Source organism: Halyomorpha halys, unplaced genomic scaffold, assembly GCF_000696795.3.
Source record: "Halyomorpha halys isolate HHAL.00 unplaced genomic scaffold, Hhal_1.1 Scaffold895.1, whole genome shotgun sequence".
Lineage (NCBI taxonomy): Eukaryota > Metazoa > Arthropoda > Insecta > Hemiptera > Pentatomidae > Halyomorpha > Halyomorpha halys.
In genome coordinates, this window is record NW_027106521.1 from 206,040 (window position 1) to 224,702 (window position 18,663).

General features: G+C 28.7%; 1 protein-coding gene across 2 annotated transcripts; it reads left to right on the top strand.

Moving 5' to 3' along the window:
• The first annotated feature begins 1,522 nt into the window (after positions 1-1,522).
• LOC106686899 (alpha-tocopherol transfer protein-like) lies at positions 1,523-13,399 on the top strand. Of its 2 annotated transcripts, none has more exons than XM_014430496.3 (7): positions 1,523-2,128; positions 5,121-5,231; positions 5,860-6,022; positions 6,897-7,143; positions 8,993-9,106; positions 10,790-10,895; positions 12,731-13,399. In XM_014430496.3, exons 2-7 carry the CDS (start codon positions 5,129-5,131, stop codon positions 12,874-12,876), a joined length of 879 nt encoding a protein of 292 aa, XP_014285982.1. In that variant the 5' UTR covers positions 1,523-2,128; positions 5,121-5,128; the 3' UTR covers positions 12,877-13,399. The 2 variants fall into 2 exon arrangements, with proteins under 2 accessions (XP_014285982.1, XP_014285983.1); XM_014430497.2 differs by lacking the exon at positions 1,523-2,128 and adding an exon at positions 3,224-3,262.
• The last annotated feature ends 5,264 nt before the right edge of the window (positions 13,400-18,663 follow it).

Consider the following 18,663-nt stretch of genomic DNA (forward strand, 5'->3'; position numbering starts at 1 on the left):
GAGTCAAGAAATTGAATTTAAAAAACTTTCGGTCTATCCGCCAAATTTTTTTCAAGAATACTAGGTCAATTTTCTCAGTATTGCTACCAACGTTATTGATTGATTGAGACCAAGATTATAACAAACTTTTTGGCAACTCCATCTAGCCCTTTTCAATAAATTTGCACATGAGTAAGCGAAAGTAGTCAACGGAATCCGATAAAATATAAAACTAGAAATATGCTCATAAAATTAATTGTAAATAACTATATGTATATTATTTAAATTATTAATTCAATGCTTGATATGGAATAAAATTTTATTAAGTAACATTTAGGTCGATGAAAGATCTGCTTAGTCAATTTCTTCTCGTTATAACATAATTTAATCCTTAACTTTCCTTCATATTTGGGGCGAATCAGAAGTGCCGTTTCCGAAATATAGGTGTGCTGATTAAAATATCTTTGCACATCCTAATAAGAAAGAAGTTGATGGAATACGACAAAGGACTGTCAAGGTTCCAGTCTGCACAACTCCTGAAATTTCAAAATTGGATCTACAGTTCGAACGCTTATTCCGAACCCAAATTTGACTACAGACAAACATCAAATTGGTCTCTTAATATTAATTTTTTTTTTCCTTTCCTGTTTGAATACAAAGTTTCTCTACTTTCGGTAGTAAGGAAGCAAAAACGATTTATTTACTTCTCAGCTCATTTGAAAGCAATCTTGATGAAGCATGTGACCGAAATTATCTAAGAATCTTAATATAGGAAACCAGAGAGTCATTCATAAAATACTTCTACTATGTAGCGAATAAAACTGGAAATAAAATTAATCGTAAATAACTGTAAGTATATTATTAAAATTAATAAATCAATACTTGATATACTATCAACTTTTATTAAGTAACATTTAGGTCGTCGGAAGATCTGCTTAGTCAATTTCTTCTCGTTATTACATAATTTAAACCTCAATGATTATGACGATCCTTATCTCGTCATCACGAGATTTTTTTGTGTGTGGTATGTTTTTTGTTGCACAATCTTGGAACAACTAATATAGAATGCATTGATATCATTAATAAATTGTTAAAATAATAGCGAACTTTATAGGTAACAAATTCAACCTTCATTCCTCAATTTTTATCAGAAACTTTATGATTTAATTATCTAGATATATGTCTTCATAAATATGTATCTGTGCTATGTTAGATAAAAAATAAACTGCTAAATTTAATAAATAATGTTTGAAACAATAGATTTACACCGAGTGGACAGAATTTTAAAATATCTTAAACTAAAGTTAATTATTGAATCCGAAGGTCGGGAAAATTCTTTAATTAATTAAAACACAGAGAAAACAAACGTTTATTTGTTTGAATTTCCAAAACAATATAAAACATGCAAACTGAAAAGACCGGTAAGTATAGTATCGACACCACCGAATTATCGACTGGAAATGATCGACAGTAGTATCACACTAATTTTACAAAAAATCTATAACCTTTTTTTGTTATCATATACCATAGAGTATCGGAAGTATCGAAATATCTCTAACCCCTAGGCTGAAAGTTTAGGAAGGTCAAGCGTTAGACACCAAAGAAACTATAGTGCTAAATCATGCTCCAAGTGTTAAAAACATATAATTCATATTTATTAAGAATTTGTTAAATTTTCATACAAAAGAATTTTAAGATTCAGGGTAATAATATTCCAAATATTTGCTTATGTAAATTTATTCAAAAGTATTAGACCTTGTGATTTTTTTTTAAGTGGTGATTTCTGAATAATGTTTGTCTAATTATTCTTCCCATACTGGATGAATATTAGCCTTTCCTTCAGGTTATGCAACTTTGGACTGAAGTTTCTGAAAGTAACAAAGAACTACGTCTTTATATTAAAAATGAATCAACAATTTCCTGAACCATTTTGATTGTTGAACATTTGATGTTTTCTGCATTTGTTTACCTACCTCTTGATGTATTCAAAGCATTGCCTGTGACATGATTCTTGCTTTAACCTCACTGATTCTAAAAAAGTAAAGAAAAGAACCTGACACTCTGCAGTAACGTTTTTGCGTGGAGAGATCCTTTAGATGAAAGAGCATGATAATTTGAACATACATCTGGGGAAATTGTGAATTGTAAGGTAAGTAAACAAAAAAATTTACATATACTACACCGATAACCTACCTAATATATTTAAGTAAGTGATATTTCGTCGCTCCAGCTACGATACTTTGTAGCTCAAAACTATTCAACAATAAGATTTTATAATGCTTTACAAACAAACGCATCACTCTAGTTACCATCGTTTTGTAGCAAACCGATATGTTTTCTAACATCGAGAAGCCTCTGGAATGAGTTATTTAATCTAACCTTTTTAAACGGTATACGGTTTTTTCGGAGGTAAGACAATTTTAATTAAGTAAGGTCTCTCGTCCACTGGAAGCAGGGAAGCAGGAAGCTGCGAATTCGTAGAATTCCCCCAAATTCGGAACAACACCCACAATCCAAACATCGACTCGGTGGAGGACCGCGTACATTAGGCTCGTATCGTTCGTTAGTTTTCGTTTGAAAAGGTGCGAAGTTCGAGTGATCCCATTCTGCTGATATTTAGTTGCGAACGAATGCGAAGAAAGAGTGACAAATAGACTATAGAAGTTAATTTAGAGGAAATATTGCGAAGAATGTATCAAAATTGTTCCTGTCTCATTCAAAAGCTAGAGAAATAGTGGTCATCGTCGATTTGAAGATCATGCCACAAATGAGAAAATTCATCAAACTCGTTTCTTTTTGCATAAATGTTTCACCAACATTTATCTGTCTTCATTGTTATCGCCTGTGCCTGAACTGTCAATGCATCAAAGGTGATGATTCCAATGCGTAAAATTCTTCATCCTAAAAACCGTTCATAAGAGCCATCTCGTTTTCAGAAGTCTTACTAAGAAGGTTTTCTGTTTTATAGAAGTCTATCTGTATATGATAATACCTATAGTTTTAATCAGACGTCCATATACAAATACAATTTGGCCCGTCTAAAAACTATTCTAACTCGCCTTGGAAATTTGTATTCGCTTGAAAAATCCTATTTTTTTTTTTTTTTTTTTTTTTTATCTATTAATGTTTTCCCCCTAAACAAAAGAATTCCCAGGTTTATTCATGAATTTATATTTTTCTTTATTTCACGGATTATTGAATTCACATGAATAAATTAAATAATTTAATAATTAAGTACCTTTTTCTTCAGCCAGTATCTCTTCAACTGTTAACAGTGTCGCTTGTAAGTAATCCCTACATCATATATTTTCTGTTGATAATTAGATAGCAGATTTCTTAGACAGTGGTGTAAAATTAATAGTATAATACATATATATTTTTTTAACTTTATGTGAAGCAACTTTGTAAAAGTAATAGTTTTCTTACAGATATTGAATTTTTTTATTAGTTTGCTTAAAATGAAAAAAAAAAAAAAAAAAAAAAAGATAAAAACCTGGCCAACAGCCCTTGAATGGCTTATGAGACTTACATGAGTGTCAACCTAACTGTAAATAAACCTGATAAATAAGTTAGTTTTAATGTGCAAGAGGTTTTAATGCCGACTTTATAGACTACTTTAAAGCTAGAAGGGTTGTCAAAAGTGGCCTAAGTTTACGGTACAATTTATGTAATACATCAAATACAAAATTTTTTTTTTTTTTGTTGTACTTCTATTCAAGCAAAGCAGAAATATGTTCAGTGTCGAACTTTCCTATTAGACCCAGGTCTAGGGGTGTTATATAAATTTTGTATACATAACAAAGAAAATGTTAATGATGATTAATGAAAAGTTTTGTTAATGAATAGTGACTTACATAATCAAATAAAATCTGTTATCATTATTACGAGTTTCTTGGAGAAAAATGCCTGACCCACCCCCTCTGATGTTATGAAGAAGTCGCACAAAAATCTTAGCTAGTATTGACCCCTTTTTTTATGCATATCTTCCTGGACAATTTAATTACTAATCATTGGAGCAATTTCAAAGTAATCTTCTGTTTTGATTAATTTGAAAAACTAATTAAAAAATTTACAGATTTTCATGGGAGCTGTGCAAAATTATTAAAAGTACTTAAAAGTTTTTCAAAATAAAGTTCATAACTTTGCTAAGGCTAGTCCGATTTTTAAAATAATTTTGATTTTTAAATTATTTAGATATTTTAAATTATGTAACTCATTCGAAGCAAGATATCTTGACTATTCAATTCTGCACTCCAAGCCATATTGAGGCCTAAGGATTTGAGGTTAGTACTAATGAACTGAAAAACTTTGGCAGCACACATATTCTATAAAGCTTATACAAGGGAATGAATGATGCTCTTTTGAAAATGGGAGCAGTATATAACATTACAACATTTCTTTCACCTTTGACAGCATCTCGTGGCCCTTGTGAACCTGGAGCTGCATATAAACCTTGATTAGACATTATTTAAAGGAAAAGTATGTTAGAATCTGAGGTAGTTTATTTTATAAAGAAAAGCTTTCGTTTAAAGAGGATGCCCTAAAGAATTAATACTTGACTCAGGCCTATGGGAGTTGGAAGTTTAGTTCCCTGACACTGGCTAAATTGATTTTTTGGCTACAGTGGTGATCTGCAATGACATGGCTGGCATTAAACAAGTAGAACTTTGGCCAAACTGGTTGGAAAATGTTACCAGATAAAAAGTTGATCATGGCCAATTCAAAGACTTAGGCCTTTCCAAAGAGTAACAATAGAGACAGACCATACTATTCATATATAAATTCAAAGAAAAATAATACCTACAACTGAGGTGATAACTTACTAAATATTACTGTAAAAGGATTCAACATCATTTGCACAACCTGTGATATGTGTAGCCAAATCCTCAAATCTTGGTCGTTAGTAGTTGGTAGTTGAGAGGGGAGAAGGCATTATGGAACATGAGATACTAAGTGCCATTGATAATATACTGAAAAATTATTGTGGGAATTCTAAGGTATGGGTTCCTTGTCAGGAACAAGAATCTTGTGCACCAACAATTTCAAAATGATTTAATATCTTCTTTTGTGTAACAACTCTCATGACTTTATTATTATGTAAACATTTTCATGATGGTCATAATTTTATATTATGTCTTCAGAAACCAACATGGAACAAGAAAATACTCCTAAGAGTGAAACTGAAATAGCAGAGGACTTGCAAAGAATTAGGGAGTGGCTTCAGAAACAACCGCACTTACCAAAAGATTTTGGTATGATTTTATATTTTTAAATACATTTAATTTTTTTGTAAATGTCCTTATATATTTTTTATTACATGTGCTATTGTGTATATTAAAATTTTATTGCCATCACGAACATCATATCTTCAAATTTGATAAAATAGATTATAATTTTTTTGTAGCACCAAAAGGATGTTTTTCTTAAGATTTTGTAGATCTATGTTGTAGAAAAGTAGTGTTTGAGAGAGTAAACATAATATCTTAAATAGTATTAAAATATTACTTTTACTCCCAAAAAGAGTAATAGTAATATATAAGTATTTTCAAAGATAAATCCTCAATTTTTACTTTGCTCAAAAGATTATGGGATATGGCCATTTTAATTTTACTTCAATAATTATAAATTTAGAATATACCAGAATTAATTATATTGCTAACTTACTAAGAAAAATAATATTTTAAAACTATTCTTAATTTATTGTAATAAATTACTGTAATAAAGTTATTTATTCTTGTTAAAATTTTGAACTGTTGTTCAAGAATCAGTAGTTCCTTACAAAAGTACTGAACCCATGACCCTTCATATTAAATCTATTGAACTGTAAATGGAAACTAATGTAGTTTAATTTATAAGAATTGGTTGTACTTTTTTCTATAGATGATGACTTCATTATTTCATACATAAAGCAATGCAAAAGTTTAGAAAAAGTTAAAAAGAAAATTGATGCCTTCTGTACAGCCCGCACAAATATGCCTAAATATTTTCAATTTCCTCATACTGATATTCTGGATCCAGCTTTCAGAAAAGCCTGTAAATTCACGTAAGTATTTCTAAAATTATAATATTATTGTTATAATCATATATTTATGAACATATATATTATTATTTAATGTGTAAAAGGCATTTTAACATTTTTAAGTATATTGTCTTGAGATTTTAGAAAATTTGGTTTTACTTTTAAATTTAATCTTTGAATAATTCTGCCTATTGGTCTTAAAAAATTGAATGTGTTTTTTATTAATTGACTAAAAATTACCGTCGTCTCTGATGCCCAGCAGTTTTCATCAGTTTTTTAAATAATAAAAAAAAAACTGAATGGACTGAATCCGTTATGAGTTGATATCATTAACTATTGGGGGATGTAGCTGTAATGACCACAGTGGGAGGATGAACCAATTGAGATGTATATATAAATATAAATATTCTGCAGTTTACTTTATTAGATTTATCCTGAAGGGATGGAGAAAAGAAAAATAAGGAAACAATGGCTGTTAATACACTATGTGAATCTTATACTGAATTACAATTATAAACATTGGATGTGCAATTATGCATGTCTGCATCACAAATTCACAGATTTTATTATCAATAGTCATCTACCTCCAAATGAATATGCTGACAGAAACTAATGAGAAGTTGGTGCACAGTAATTTTTACTCCTTTTCTGAAAAATCTGGTTCAGTAGTAAATATCAGCTGAATAGCTCCCTTCGTTCCCTTTTATAGATACAGAATTAGAAAAGTATTACTTTTCAAACATCCATTTTATAACCTGAAATAATTTAGATTTTAGGGATTTATTTATTGATCACTCTATTGATTTATTTATTACTCTATTTTGGATAGAATTATTTATTTTGGCGCAATTGATTCATTAATATTGATCTCTAAATTACAATATCTTTTTTTCAACAGAAATATGTTCTTTCTTCCGGAAGCAACTCCTGAGAATTATCGAGTTTTCTTTACTAAAGGATGCAATGTAGAGGAATATGACTGCCATCAGGCTGCTGTAAGAATCATGATGATGATGGAAGTATCTCTGATGAAATGGCCTGATATGAATGGCATCATCATTATCATGGATGTTGCAGGAGGGGATTCTTCAATAATTTCCAAGTTTGATGTGTCTACAACCTATAAAGCTGGCGTGTATTTAGAGGTAACAGATTATTGTTATATTACATTATTTTTAGTCCAATTACTTTGAATTTAAAATTTTTAAATATATCAAGAAAACCTAGAATAGGTTTGAAATAAAATCATTTTTTAATGAATTTAAATTATATTAGTCATCTAATTGACCTATCACATAAAAAAATGAAGTATTTTATAATATATTACACATCATATTGCAATTTTTTGTATTTATTGCTTAAAAATGAAAAATAAGAGTGATATATAAATAATTTTTTTAAAATAAAAATATAATTTGCTTATTTATTATATATTCTTATTTAGCTTGTAATTTAATAAATCATACAATAGAAGTAGTCGTTGGATGAGTCTATCTGAATATTAAATCAACTGAAAAAACTGAATGTAAAAGTATGGAATGTTTATTTTTTAAAGTAATCTTTATTCTAAGATATCTTATATAAAGAATTTATTAATTGACCTCATGGTTAAAACAATAATAATTTTCTAATCATCCTTCTTCATGAGCTCAATAAGGTTTGTAACATTATTTTATAAAATAGGATATTATTAGTTACAAATGAATTTTGTTAAATTAAATATTTTAGATGAGGAGAAGATGGTTGGGGGTGCGGTCAATGAAAACACAAATAAGTATGATTAACTTATTTTAATGTGCCGACGTTTCGGCTAGAGTTTCTAGCCTTCTTCAGGGCTAAAAACAAAACAAGATAACAACCACAGTAAGTATAGAAAAATAAAAAATATAAAAAGAAAGTATAAACAGAATAATTTTACACATACAATGAATAATTTTACAAAATAGAATTAATGAAATGAAGTGATGAGAGAAGCGGGAATTAATTCTAATTTAATTATTAATTCTATTTTGTAAAATTATTCATTGTATGTGTAAAATTATTCTGTTTATACTTTCTTTTTATATTTTTTATTTTTCTATACTTACTGTGGTTGTTATCTTGTTTTGTTTTTAGCCCTGAAGAAGGCTAGAAACTCTAGCCGAAACGTCGGCACATTAAAATAAGTTAATCATACTTATTTGTGTTTTCATTGACCGCACCCCCAACCATCTTCTCCTCATTTATCATCCACGGTCAACTATCTCTCATAATTGTAAATATTTTAGCATTATAATCCATATTGAAAACTATTTTGTTTAAATTATTTATGATAACTTTAGGGTAAATGTACCAGAAGTAGACACCTTTAAGTCAGGATCTTCACTTATTCCTCAACATAAACTAGAACATTGTTTTAATATTTCAAATTGAATAGTTGTCTAATAACTGGAATAACAATGAATTTAAGAAAACAAAATTTAGGCTGTTTAATTTTTAAAACAGAAAATGGATTTTACCTCAAAAAGTATGCACTAAGTTGAAAAAAGACGTTAATTGTACATTTATTTTACTACCTTGCTACCAATCAAGGAAAATAAGTTTTTTGATGCTATAATTATAATTAATCTGATTGAAACCAAATTATAAAGGTTAAGAACAGGAATAAATGCAATTAAATGACCCTGAATTGGAATTAAATTAAATTATATTATCATATTAATATTCTAGTAGCTTCTGTCCCAGTCAACTTCTGTCTTATAGTTATAGACATTGAATAAAAGTAGCTGATGTTTGGTACCTGATTATACACAATTATTCCTTAATAATGATTTGGCATTTAAAAAATTAAAAAAGATAAAAAATAAATTAATTAATAAACATATCTGCTACTGAAGAAATTACTTTATCCCTACTGCTACTTATAAGCACATCTATATTTCTTTGGTTTGATTTTTTGTTGATAACTTTTTCTAATTTCAAATTTTCTATTTAAAAATACTTTTTATATTTCAGAGTTCTTCTCCATTGAAAATGAAAAACCTTATTATGATTAATTCAACAAGCAGCAATGACTTCATTATCAATAATATTATCAAGCCTTTTCTTAAGAACAAAATGACAAGTAGGGTAAGTTCTATGGAATATACTTAATTCTTCTTGTGTCAAATCATTAATGATTAATGAATATTAGTCAGAATTTTCAAAAAGAATTATTAGTATAGTCAAAGTTTGTTGATCTGGGCCATTCTGTAATATGAGCGATGGTGAAAATAACAGCAGTACAACCGGTGCGTTGTATTAGTGGGGATAAATAAATATACTGCAAAATATTCGACCAAATGCTTCAAGAAATTTAAAGTAGTTATTTCTTTATAGATAGTATGCTAGTCAGAATTAATTTTGACACACTTTCACTTCACAAAAATCATTTAAATAATTACAATGTAAGGCATTAATTATGATAAATATTCAGTTCAGCTGGGGTGGAATATAAATATTTTGAAAAAAAAAATTTTTGATTGTCATCCTTAGTTAAGCCACTGAATACGAACAAACGCTAAGTATTAAGTCTGGGAAGGGATACACTGACAAATATGAATTAATTTTCAATAAATTAACCTCACATGAAAAAAATTAAATTTAACACAATAATTGATTTCTATTATTCAAAAGTCATTAGCTGTAAGTCATGAGACTTAAGAAAATTGAATATATTCTACTAGTTGTTATTCATATTTTACAACCAATGGGAATTCTTATTAAGTGTTGAACTTTTCACTTTATAATCTCAGATTTTAATCTGAAATAAAAATTCAATGTTGGTTTGTCTATTGCAATAGCTTCCAATAACAAAATGTGTGCTGTATGACAGTCCCATCGTCCACCCCCAAGTCTCACACTAAACACTAATTAGTAACCTCTGGTACATTGTCGTAAAGAAGATTTTTGAACACAGATCAATCAGATATTTCAAACTAATTTGTCAAAAATAATTAATAAATCAAATATGATTAATTATTCATCATTATTAATTAATTCTGATTTCAATTGAAGATGTGAGGTACTCTACAACAGAAGACCTCGACAATCCATGTTCAATGGATAGGAGATGAGTTTTAGGGGTATTCACTGTAATTTCGCAGAGGATAGAAACTTCACTCCATAAAGTATGCCCTTACGGTTGTGAAGGGACTTATCAGTCCTATAGGAATTTGCTGAGGAAAGGACAGAGGGTATAAGAAGGAGGAGAATTCCAGGAAAAGCAGAAGTGACATTAAAGTACCATATACATTTCCAAATATAGAGACAGAATAATCTGATCCACTGTGTATGTTGTTGTTCACTGCCTCCTAAGAAAGTGTATCTGTGAGACGGATATACAAACTTTAGTTTGTCAATTTTCAGCTTATATAACTTTCTAGGCTATTAAATACCCTTGAGGGATGCTACATGTTAGACTTAGCTTATAGTCTACCAGAAGATCCTATTGTAATCTTTATTGATTCTAATGATACATTTATGAATACTACAATCTTTCATGATTATTACATTTGTACAATTAAAGTATTTAGAAGAAATATTACATATATCAATATATTATACAACATTTGACTGCTGATTGTAGTTCACATCTTAGAAGGTAGGTTCGTCGTATTGGATCGTAATGTTTCTGGTGGCTGTAGTACTTTCAGTGTAGACCAGGAGAAAGAAGTGTTGCTATATTATTATTTTTTGTAATAGGAACAATTAATTTTATCATCGTGAGAAATAAAAATTGACATGTAACTATAAATATCACATTTTTTTCAGATTATGTCTTCAACAAGTGATAAAATTTTGAAGGATTATGTGCCAATTAGTATACTTCCAAAAGAATATGAAGGCGGCACTGCCCCATCTTCTCAGGAACTAAATGGTAATATACTTATGAATTTCATTTCCATGTTCTTTGTTTAGGAATAGGATAGCTCAGTGGGTAAGGCTCTCGACTCGTAATACAGAAATTGGTTTCAAACTGGCTATTGGCAGTAGATTTAAATTCTGGTATATTAATTATATTTTGAATCAGGGTTAGAGAAAGCCATATGGAAACCAAATTCCATAAACATACCTGGTTCTTCTTTGGATTTCAGCATAAGCTGGATGGTTGAGTATAGAAGCAAACCATATTATTTAATTGTATAACCAAGGGTAAAGAAAGAAAGAGAGACCTTTGTACCAACGGGACAGTTGTACTTATGGACAAAGAGCATTATTCTTCGTGACAAGACAGAAAAAGTTTTCTTCTTTACTAATCATGGCTAATCATTGTTTGCCTGTTCCTGTTTCTATATGCCAAACATTTGTTGAATAAATATAAATTATTTTCTGTTTTTTTTTTTAAGGGAAAGTAAAATTATGTAAGTTGAACTTTTCCTTTCTTATAAACCTAATAAAGGATGTTTGTCAGTTGTTGATAGTTTTTATTATAACTATCTTTGACATGATCAATCTTGATTGTCTTATTATGCCAAGACACCTTGTTTTCTTGTTGCTCACTCCAGTTTACAAAATGGTGGAGTGATGTACCATAGACAGTTATGAGTTTTGTATTTATGGACACATGGAAGGATCCAAGATGATGTTTATTTATTGCTTGTCATTATAACCTCTAAATAACTTTAATAGGTAGATCAAAACATTGGATTATTAATTCCAAAAATAGAAAGTCTGATTAAATGTCAATTAAAAGTTGGTAATTTCTTATTTATGGCATTGTTCTATAATACTATGATCTGAGGAACTATTTTTGTAGTAATTGTGTGGAATTATTATTTTTTATTTTTTGTAATTCAGTTAAAAAATAAACTAATTTAACCATGTATTTTATATTGCAAATTTATTGTTTGAGCCTTTCAGTTGGCACAATGACTGATTCCATAAAATAAATCTCCGTATTTTCAATATTGATTAACTAGCAATTTTGCATTAAATAAATGTTTAAGAGCATGATGTAAATTTTATAGAAATATTGTATTTTTTCCAATGTTTTACAAAAGGAAAAAGTATGAATTTTATAACAAGAAATATTACTAAAAATACTTTTCTGATATTTGTTGAAATTGGAGATAATATTTCTGTCAACTAAAAAGCTCATTAATCAACTACCGATTCTTATTAAAATCACATTCTATATGGTGAAATCATTTGTTGACTTTGGTCATTGTCATGATCATAATCATAATTGTGACTGTTCTTTGTTGTCTCCAAGTATAAAAAATAATTTTTTTCAACATTTAAATAATAAAACCAGAGTTCAGAAAATTCAATGTGATTTTGAACTAATTAAACTTATGTTCGAAAATTTATTTTGTTTAAAATAATTATTAATTCTTAGTGATCAAAAATAATTAAAAATCAAATTTTGTCCACTGGTCCAAATATCTCCCCTACATCCTTACCAATTACTGAAACAAAGACACTTCATGGATTGTAGTTTTTAAATTATGATTTAATCTTGCCCAGGGAATTAAAAATAATAAATTATTAAAGGGAAATAAAATATAATAATTAAAATATCCGTTCTGTCACTAAGGTCAATCTTGTCTGACCAGTTAAGTTTTCGCAAAGTGTTTTGGTACTTTTCTATGGTCATTTACTGAATTGACTTAATGTTTTTATTTTATTTTAAATGATTATCCCGGTGCCTCATTTGTAGGATAGATTTTTAATTGTAAATGAGGAATTTACTAATCTTTTTTTTTTTTTCAGATGAATGGCTTCAGATTCTTGAACAGAAAAGAGATTGGTTTGCTAAGTATTCTAAATTTTGTTCTGATGAAAATAAACGTCCGGCAGATTCAAAGAATCCTGAGAATATGATGAACGGTTCTTTTAAATACCTCAGTATTGATTGAGAGCAAAATAATTTGTTGGCTCTGTATTATCAAATTTTAATTTAATGCGTAGTTCCAAATTTTAATTTACATCTTCATTGAATATCTTAATTAGAAAGAATTATTCTGTGAATTTTGTGATGACATTTACACTTATTAGATTCACTATTTTTTTTAACCAAGATATGGGTAATTCAAGTCCATGTTGTTTACTTAAGTTTTTCATTTGTTTCAACATTCTTGATTTGATCCTTTGAATCATATTAAAAGCTGACCCATAGTAGTTCATTGGAAAATCATTATACACCAAAAAATAAAATGTGTATCAACAAAATTCTGTGAATTAAATTACGTCCAGTGCATTTTCATTATAATCCATTCCTATTTCACAAATGTGTTGGATAATGAAAATATTTAAGAGTTTGAATCATTAAAAAAAATTAGTAATAATATTACTATCAGTAATAGTATCATTACTGACATAACATCGTTATTATGATACATTTGTTAACTCTTAAAATATAATATATGTTTTATGTGCTTACATGTATGAGTGTTTTTTTTTTTTCATTTCCTTACTATGGAGACATTATAAATAAAACATTTTTGGGCCGCCCATAGCTCAGTGCTTAAGGCACAGTCTTACCAATTTGATGTCCATTGACGGTGCTGGTTTGAATCCAGCCTGGGGCATTGACTTTTTTCATTGAGTGGCGGTTCCACAAAGTGAAAAACGTTGACCTACCATGGATAGGCAGTACAGGACTCCATGGGATTCTTGGTTGAAAAAAAAAAAATAAAACATTTAGTATGGCAGGGATGATATTTAATATTAATAATTAATTTTTATTAAAAAATACATGTTTTGTTTTAAGTTATGCCAGCTAGATAATTAGTTATCAGTTAAACATGTTTTGTTTATGAGCTAGATAATTAGGGTTTAACTGGGCTGCTTTTTTAAATGGAAGTTTTTAAATGGAAAATTGTATTTATATTTATTTGTTACTTTAAATTTGTGGTATTCATATAATATTAATTTTACATTAGTATTGGTTACTATACTGATATTCATTTGGATCAATTTGATCTAAATATATGATATAAGCTATGTACAAGCTTATCTATGGAATTGGCAGGCCCATCACCTGGTCATTCTGAAAGCAGTCAGCCACTGGCCTCCAGGGTGGAAGAAAATCTTTACTGAAGCCTAAACACTACACTAAAACAGCAATTGTTTACTTTAAACAAAGGTCAACTACAGTACATATCCTAATATCATGTTTTCTTGGTAGTTATCTTGGGAAGAGAAGTAGTGCAGGATGCATTAAGTTGGTAACTTATATATTGGATGAAATTTCTAGTTCTTGGTTACAGTTTTTTTTAATGAAAATTTAAAAGTGTGTTGTATTGTTTTCACCTTAATATTATTTTCTATTCTGATACTTTATTACATAGAAGTGAGCTGCATTTTGGTTTATTGAACTGTTGGTATGGATAAGATTTGTGCACTGGGCTAGTCTATCTTATTGATTGTATATCAGTATCGTAAGGTGGTAACTTTGAGTTACCTAGTTAGTTATTTACAATAATGCTTACAATAAGAACAGTTTCTATTTCTTAGAATGAGAGCTCAGTTTGTAGTCTAATGTGAATATAATAATCACTATGAAGTTTGTTTGTAAAAGGTAGACTTATTCTATTACTAAAATTATAAACGTTTGTTTACTAAAAGTGGATGGGTTAGAATAAGTCTCAAAAGATATAGATAATCCATATCCACAACAGGTTCTGCATTGCTGTATTACAAAGCATAAGAGGTTCTTTTATTGTAAAAATTCTATCTCCCTCGCTTACAAGTGGCCCAAGAAACTGTCTGTTAATTTCCAATGCTACATGTAAGCTTCATTGGATACAACCATGAGAAATGGATGAATTGCACATATATCTTATGAATATATACTTCCATGAAAACATTTACCTTTTAAAAGTGTGAGAAGTATTTGTTTTTAAAAAGGTTCAATATTTATTTGCAAAGTGCATCTGGATGGGAGTTGTTAAAATTTTATGAAGACCCTCAATTACTGATTTAAATACATTATTGACAAACTAACACTGTTTAACCGTCTGGAAGATTGCATTAGGCTTTCCAAAAATTATTTACATATTTTTATCATTATTTTTCCATTAAAAATTAACACATCATTAAGTGATAGTGATATACCTTTATTTTAGTTAGAAAATTTAAGCTTTAAAAAGCTTTAAATGAAAAGCCTTTAAGAAGGCTATTACAATATGTACTAAATAAAACTACTTTTGAATGGCATATTTATAAATTATTTAATTAGTGTATGATTTAATAAAGTTAATAATAAACAGTTTTACTGAAAAAATATATTGACATGTTCTTAATAGTGAAGAACAATTTTTATTTGGAATTGTTAGAACAGCTTGATAATTGTCATAAATACGGAAATATATTTTAATAACAAATTTGTGAGGAGATGTTTATCTTTTAATAAAGAATTTTAGTTATTATACTGATACTATACATTTTGCAGATGTTTTTTGAAGATTTAATCCAATAATTAATGATTTTATTTCTGTTAGTTCAGCCTATACTTTTTTGAATATATACTATCAGTGTTATGCAAAAATGACAAATCCAACAATTTTCAGAAAACTACATAATGTGCTCAATAGCAACAATTTTATCTGTTCTGGAAAATTGTTTTTGAAAGAACAATTTTCAAGATGTTATCTTTTTTAGAACCAAGAGCATTCCTCGTCGGTAACGATATTTTAAAAACTTTTTAACGTTTTTTTCCAATGTTTATTTAGGTATTCTTATTATGAAAGTTTTAATAGTCCAAAGCTTGAAAAATACTGTTTTAAAGTTATTTATCTAGGATTCTTTGTATTTTGTAGGTATCTATAGGACTTACCTTTAAAAAAATAAAATAGAAAACACTAAAATAATCTATTTTTTATATTGTTTTTTTTAACTTTAGGAAGAAACATGGAAAAAAATATATCACAGATAATCTTTTGGGGAATAGAACGATTTTTTTGGAAAACTGGATCCTTTGTTTAACTAACAAATGCGCACAGAAAGGAATACTTTGTCTCCATTTCCTTTTATATTCTCATAGTTTTTTTAATTATCCACGCAATGTTTATTTTATTTTAAAAGCAAGTTAAATATTTCATGTGGTGTGTTAGGAAAACTGAAGGTAGTCCTTTGTGATCTGCGTGAATCACGCAACCTAAAGAGGACGAGGTTGCGTTGAGGAAGATAACAATGGAGAATTATTCCTATAAAGTAACTGCGAAGCCATTTATTACGGAAAGCCTATACAAAGATCTTTTCATGTGTCTTTGGTCATGTCTTCTGCATTTCTAATTTCTGGTATAGACTTACATTATGTTAACAAATTATCCGGTGGGTTTTAAGGGTTGCTCTCCTTAACATAAAGAGTTCGTTAGAGAAAACAGTGTTAAAATATCAAATTTAAATAAAGAAATTGGTGAGCCGTATTATGACAATTCTGAGAATCATGACAGCCATTTATTTGCCATCTGAATGTGTTATTCAGCTTTATGTTGCGATCCACATATTCTTCTGGATCTTGAAGTCCTGTAATGCAATTAAATAAAAGAAAGGTTCTGTTATTGATTTTATCTTATATTTATGGAATAAGAACTGTTATTGTTAATATACACTATATATTAGTTCCAGTAATAGTAATAATCAATGTTTCAAAACAAAGTGTTATTATTTGTATATACTGCGTATGACACACAGTGAACATCGATGATTGCTCCGGAAGCATAAAAAAATCGATGTCTTCATACATCCTCAGCCTATAAATGCACTTTTTTGAGATCAGAACTAAGACAACCTACGTTCTAGTCACATTTCAAATTTTCACACGGTTCATCAACAATTTTCTTCCTAGAGGCTCGTTCTTCTTCCATCAACAACTTAACAGACCCATTTCAATAGTACTGTTGTTGAAACCAAATTTTAGTTTTATTAACTTTTTGCAGGCAGGGCAGAGAAGTTGCTGCGATAAATTTGTAGGAAGAGGCAAGATGTCAGAATCTATAATTTCCTAACAATTTTGATGAGATTTTTCAACATATCTGGGTAGTATAAATTGGAAAACTAACAACTTTCAATAGTGTTAATAAACAATTTTGAGAATATTTTTTTTTCCATACCCTTCATTTAAATAAAATTAGTACTTGATTCATATATAATATACGAAATTTATTATATATACTTTACCGAGTCTTCTCCCTTTGATTGCCTTGTGGCATTATAAGGTGTTGATATCAGTCCAGCTATGGTGGTATGGTCTAGCTACAGCCCAAGGCTACACCATGGAGTTAATGGAACGTGAAGTGACCGTTCCACTAGAATTTGAGAATAATAACTTCTTTAAGTAATTACGAATAAATGTTTTACTGAATCTTTTTAATCCGAATCAAATATATCACAACTTATTGGGTTTTCAAATTATACGGTGATGATCTTCTCTGTCTTCCTATAATGAAATCCTTATGCGTAGGTCTTTCGTAGTCTTCGGTTTCACTTTCGTAGTCTTCTGAAGTTTGGATTCCCAAAACATTAAAGCGTTATTCTTCCGTTTATGTTGGCTGTCGCATTGCAAATCTGTACAGGACAACGGAAGTGAAGGAAAGTTAGCCATCTTGTTTAAGAAATTAATGGAACAATTAATATCTTAGAACGAGCGTGAAATGCTTTATTATTCCTTTGAGAAAATCAGAAGATCGTTTAGAAAATCAAAGCACCAAATTAATAAATAAAATGCATATAACAAAAAAAATATTACCACTATGTTTAAGGCAATTAATAATAACTGTAAAATTTACTTCAAGTATTTTTAAAATGAATTTAAAAATATATTTATCATTCTTAAATATATAGGATATAAGAAATCGTATTAAATTGGATATTTCCCAACTCGTTTAGTGTATCATTCATAGTGACAAACAAAAATTTACTTGACTATACTCCCCCCATTATCAACTCTTAAAAAAAATACTAACAAACTGTTACAATAACCATGTAAGTCCAATCAAGAAGATCTGGTTATAAAGAATTCCAAAAAACCTTTTTGGGGACCTTTTGAAAAAATCTACACTTCTGGATGAATTTTACATAACTCTGAACTGTGCCGGACGGAAATTTAAGTTCAAATTCATAGAATATTACTTTTTATTAATACGAACATATATAAGAGAACTTACGAGTTACCACCAACGTGCTTAACCCAAAAACAGTTCAGGTCAGAATCTCTCCAATGAAGGCTAAAAAAAAAAACAACATTTATTTTACTACTATTTCGTAATATATACTTCAGTTTTCCCTTTTTATCGTTCATAAATCTGTTATTTCTCCTTCAAAGATTATACCATAACATGATTTGTGATATACCGAGTAATCAAGCTTCAAAAATAATATATTAAATGATGAGTTTGTAAAAAATAAAAATGTTATGCTATTCATTAATTTAGATTAAAATAAATTTTATAATTCATTCGAATAATAATTTTCAAGTTATAAGAGAAAAGAGTGAAACAAATATGTTCTTTTCTTTTATATTTCCGGAAAAAAAAATTGAGGCAATACTATTGAAATTTGTAATTTTTTTTCTCAAATTTTAAGCAAAAATTGGAGATCAAAAAGTTGCAATTAAAAGTCAGAACCATTTCAAAAAACATATATGGAGAAATTTGTAGAACTTCTTCGTCTAGTAGGTACAGGGATGTATAACAATATAC

What these genes read in the sequence shown, in the direction of transcription:
- LOC106686899 (XM_014430496.3), top strand. Translation starts at nt 5,129, where the DNA reads ATGGAACAAGAAAATACTCCTAAGAGTGAAACTGAAATAGCAGAGGAC. An exon ending in AGAAAAGCCTGTAAATTCAC is followed by an intron (nt 6,023 to 6,896) that starts GTAAGTATTTCT and finishes TTTTTTCAACAG; the next exon opens with AAATATGTTCTTTCTTCCGG. An exon ending in AGAACAAAATGACAAGTAGG is followed by an intron (nt 9,107 to 10,789) that starts GTAAGTTCTATG and finishes CATTTTTTTCAG; the next exon opens with ATTATGTCTTCAACAAGTGA.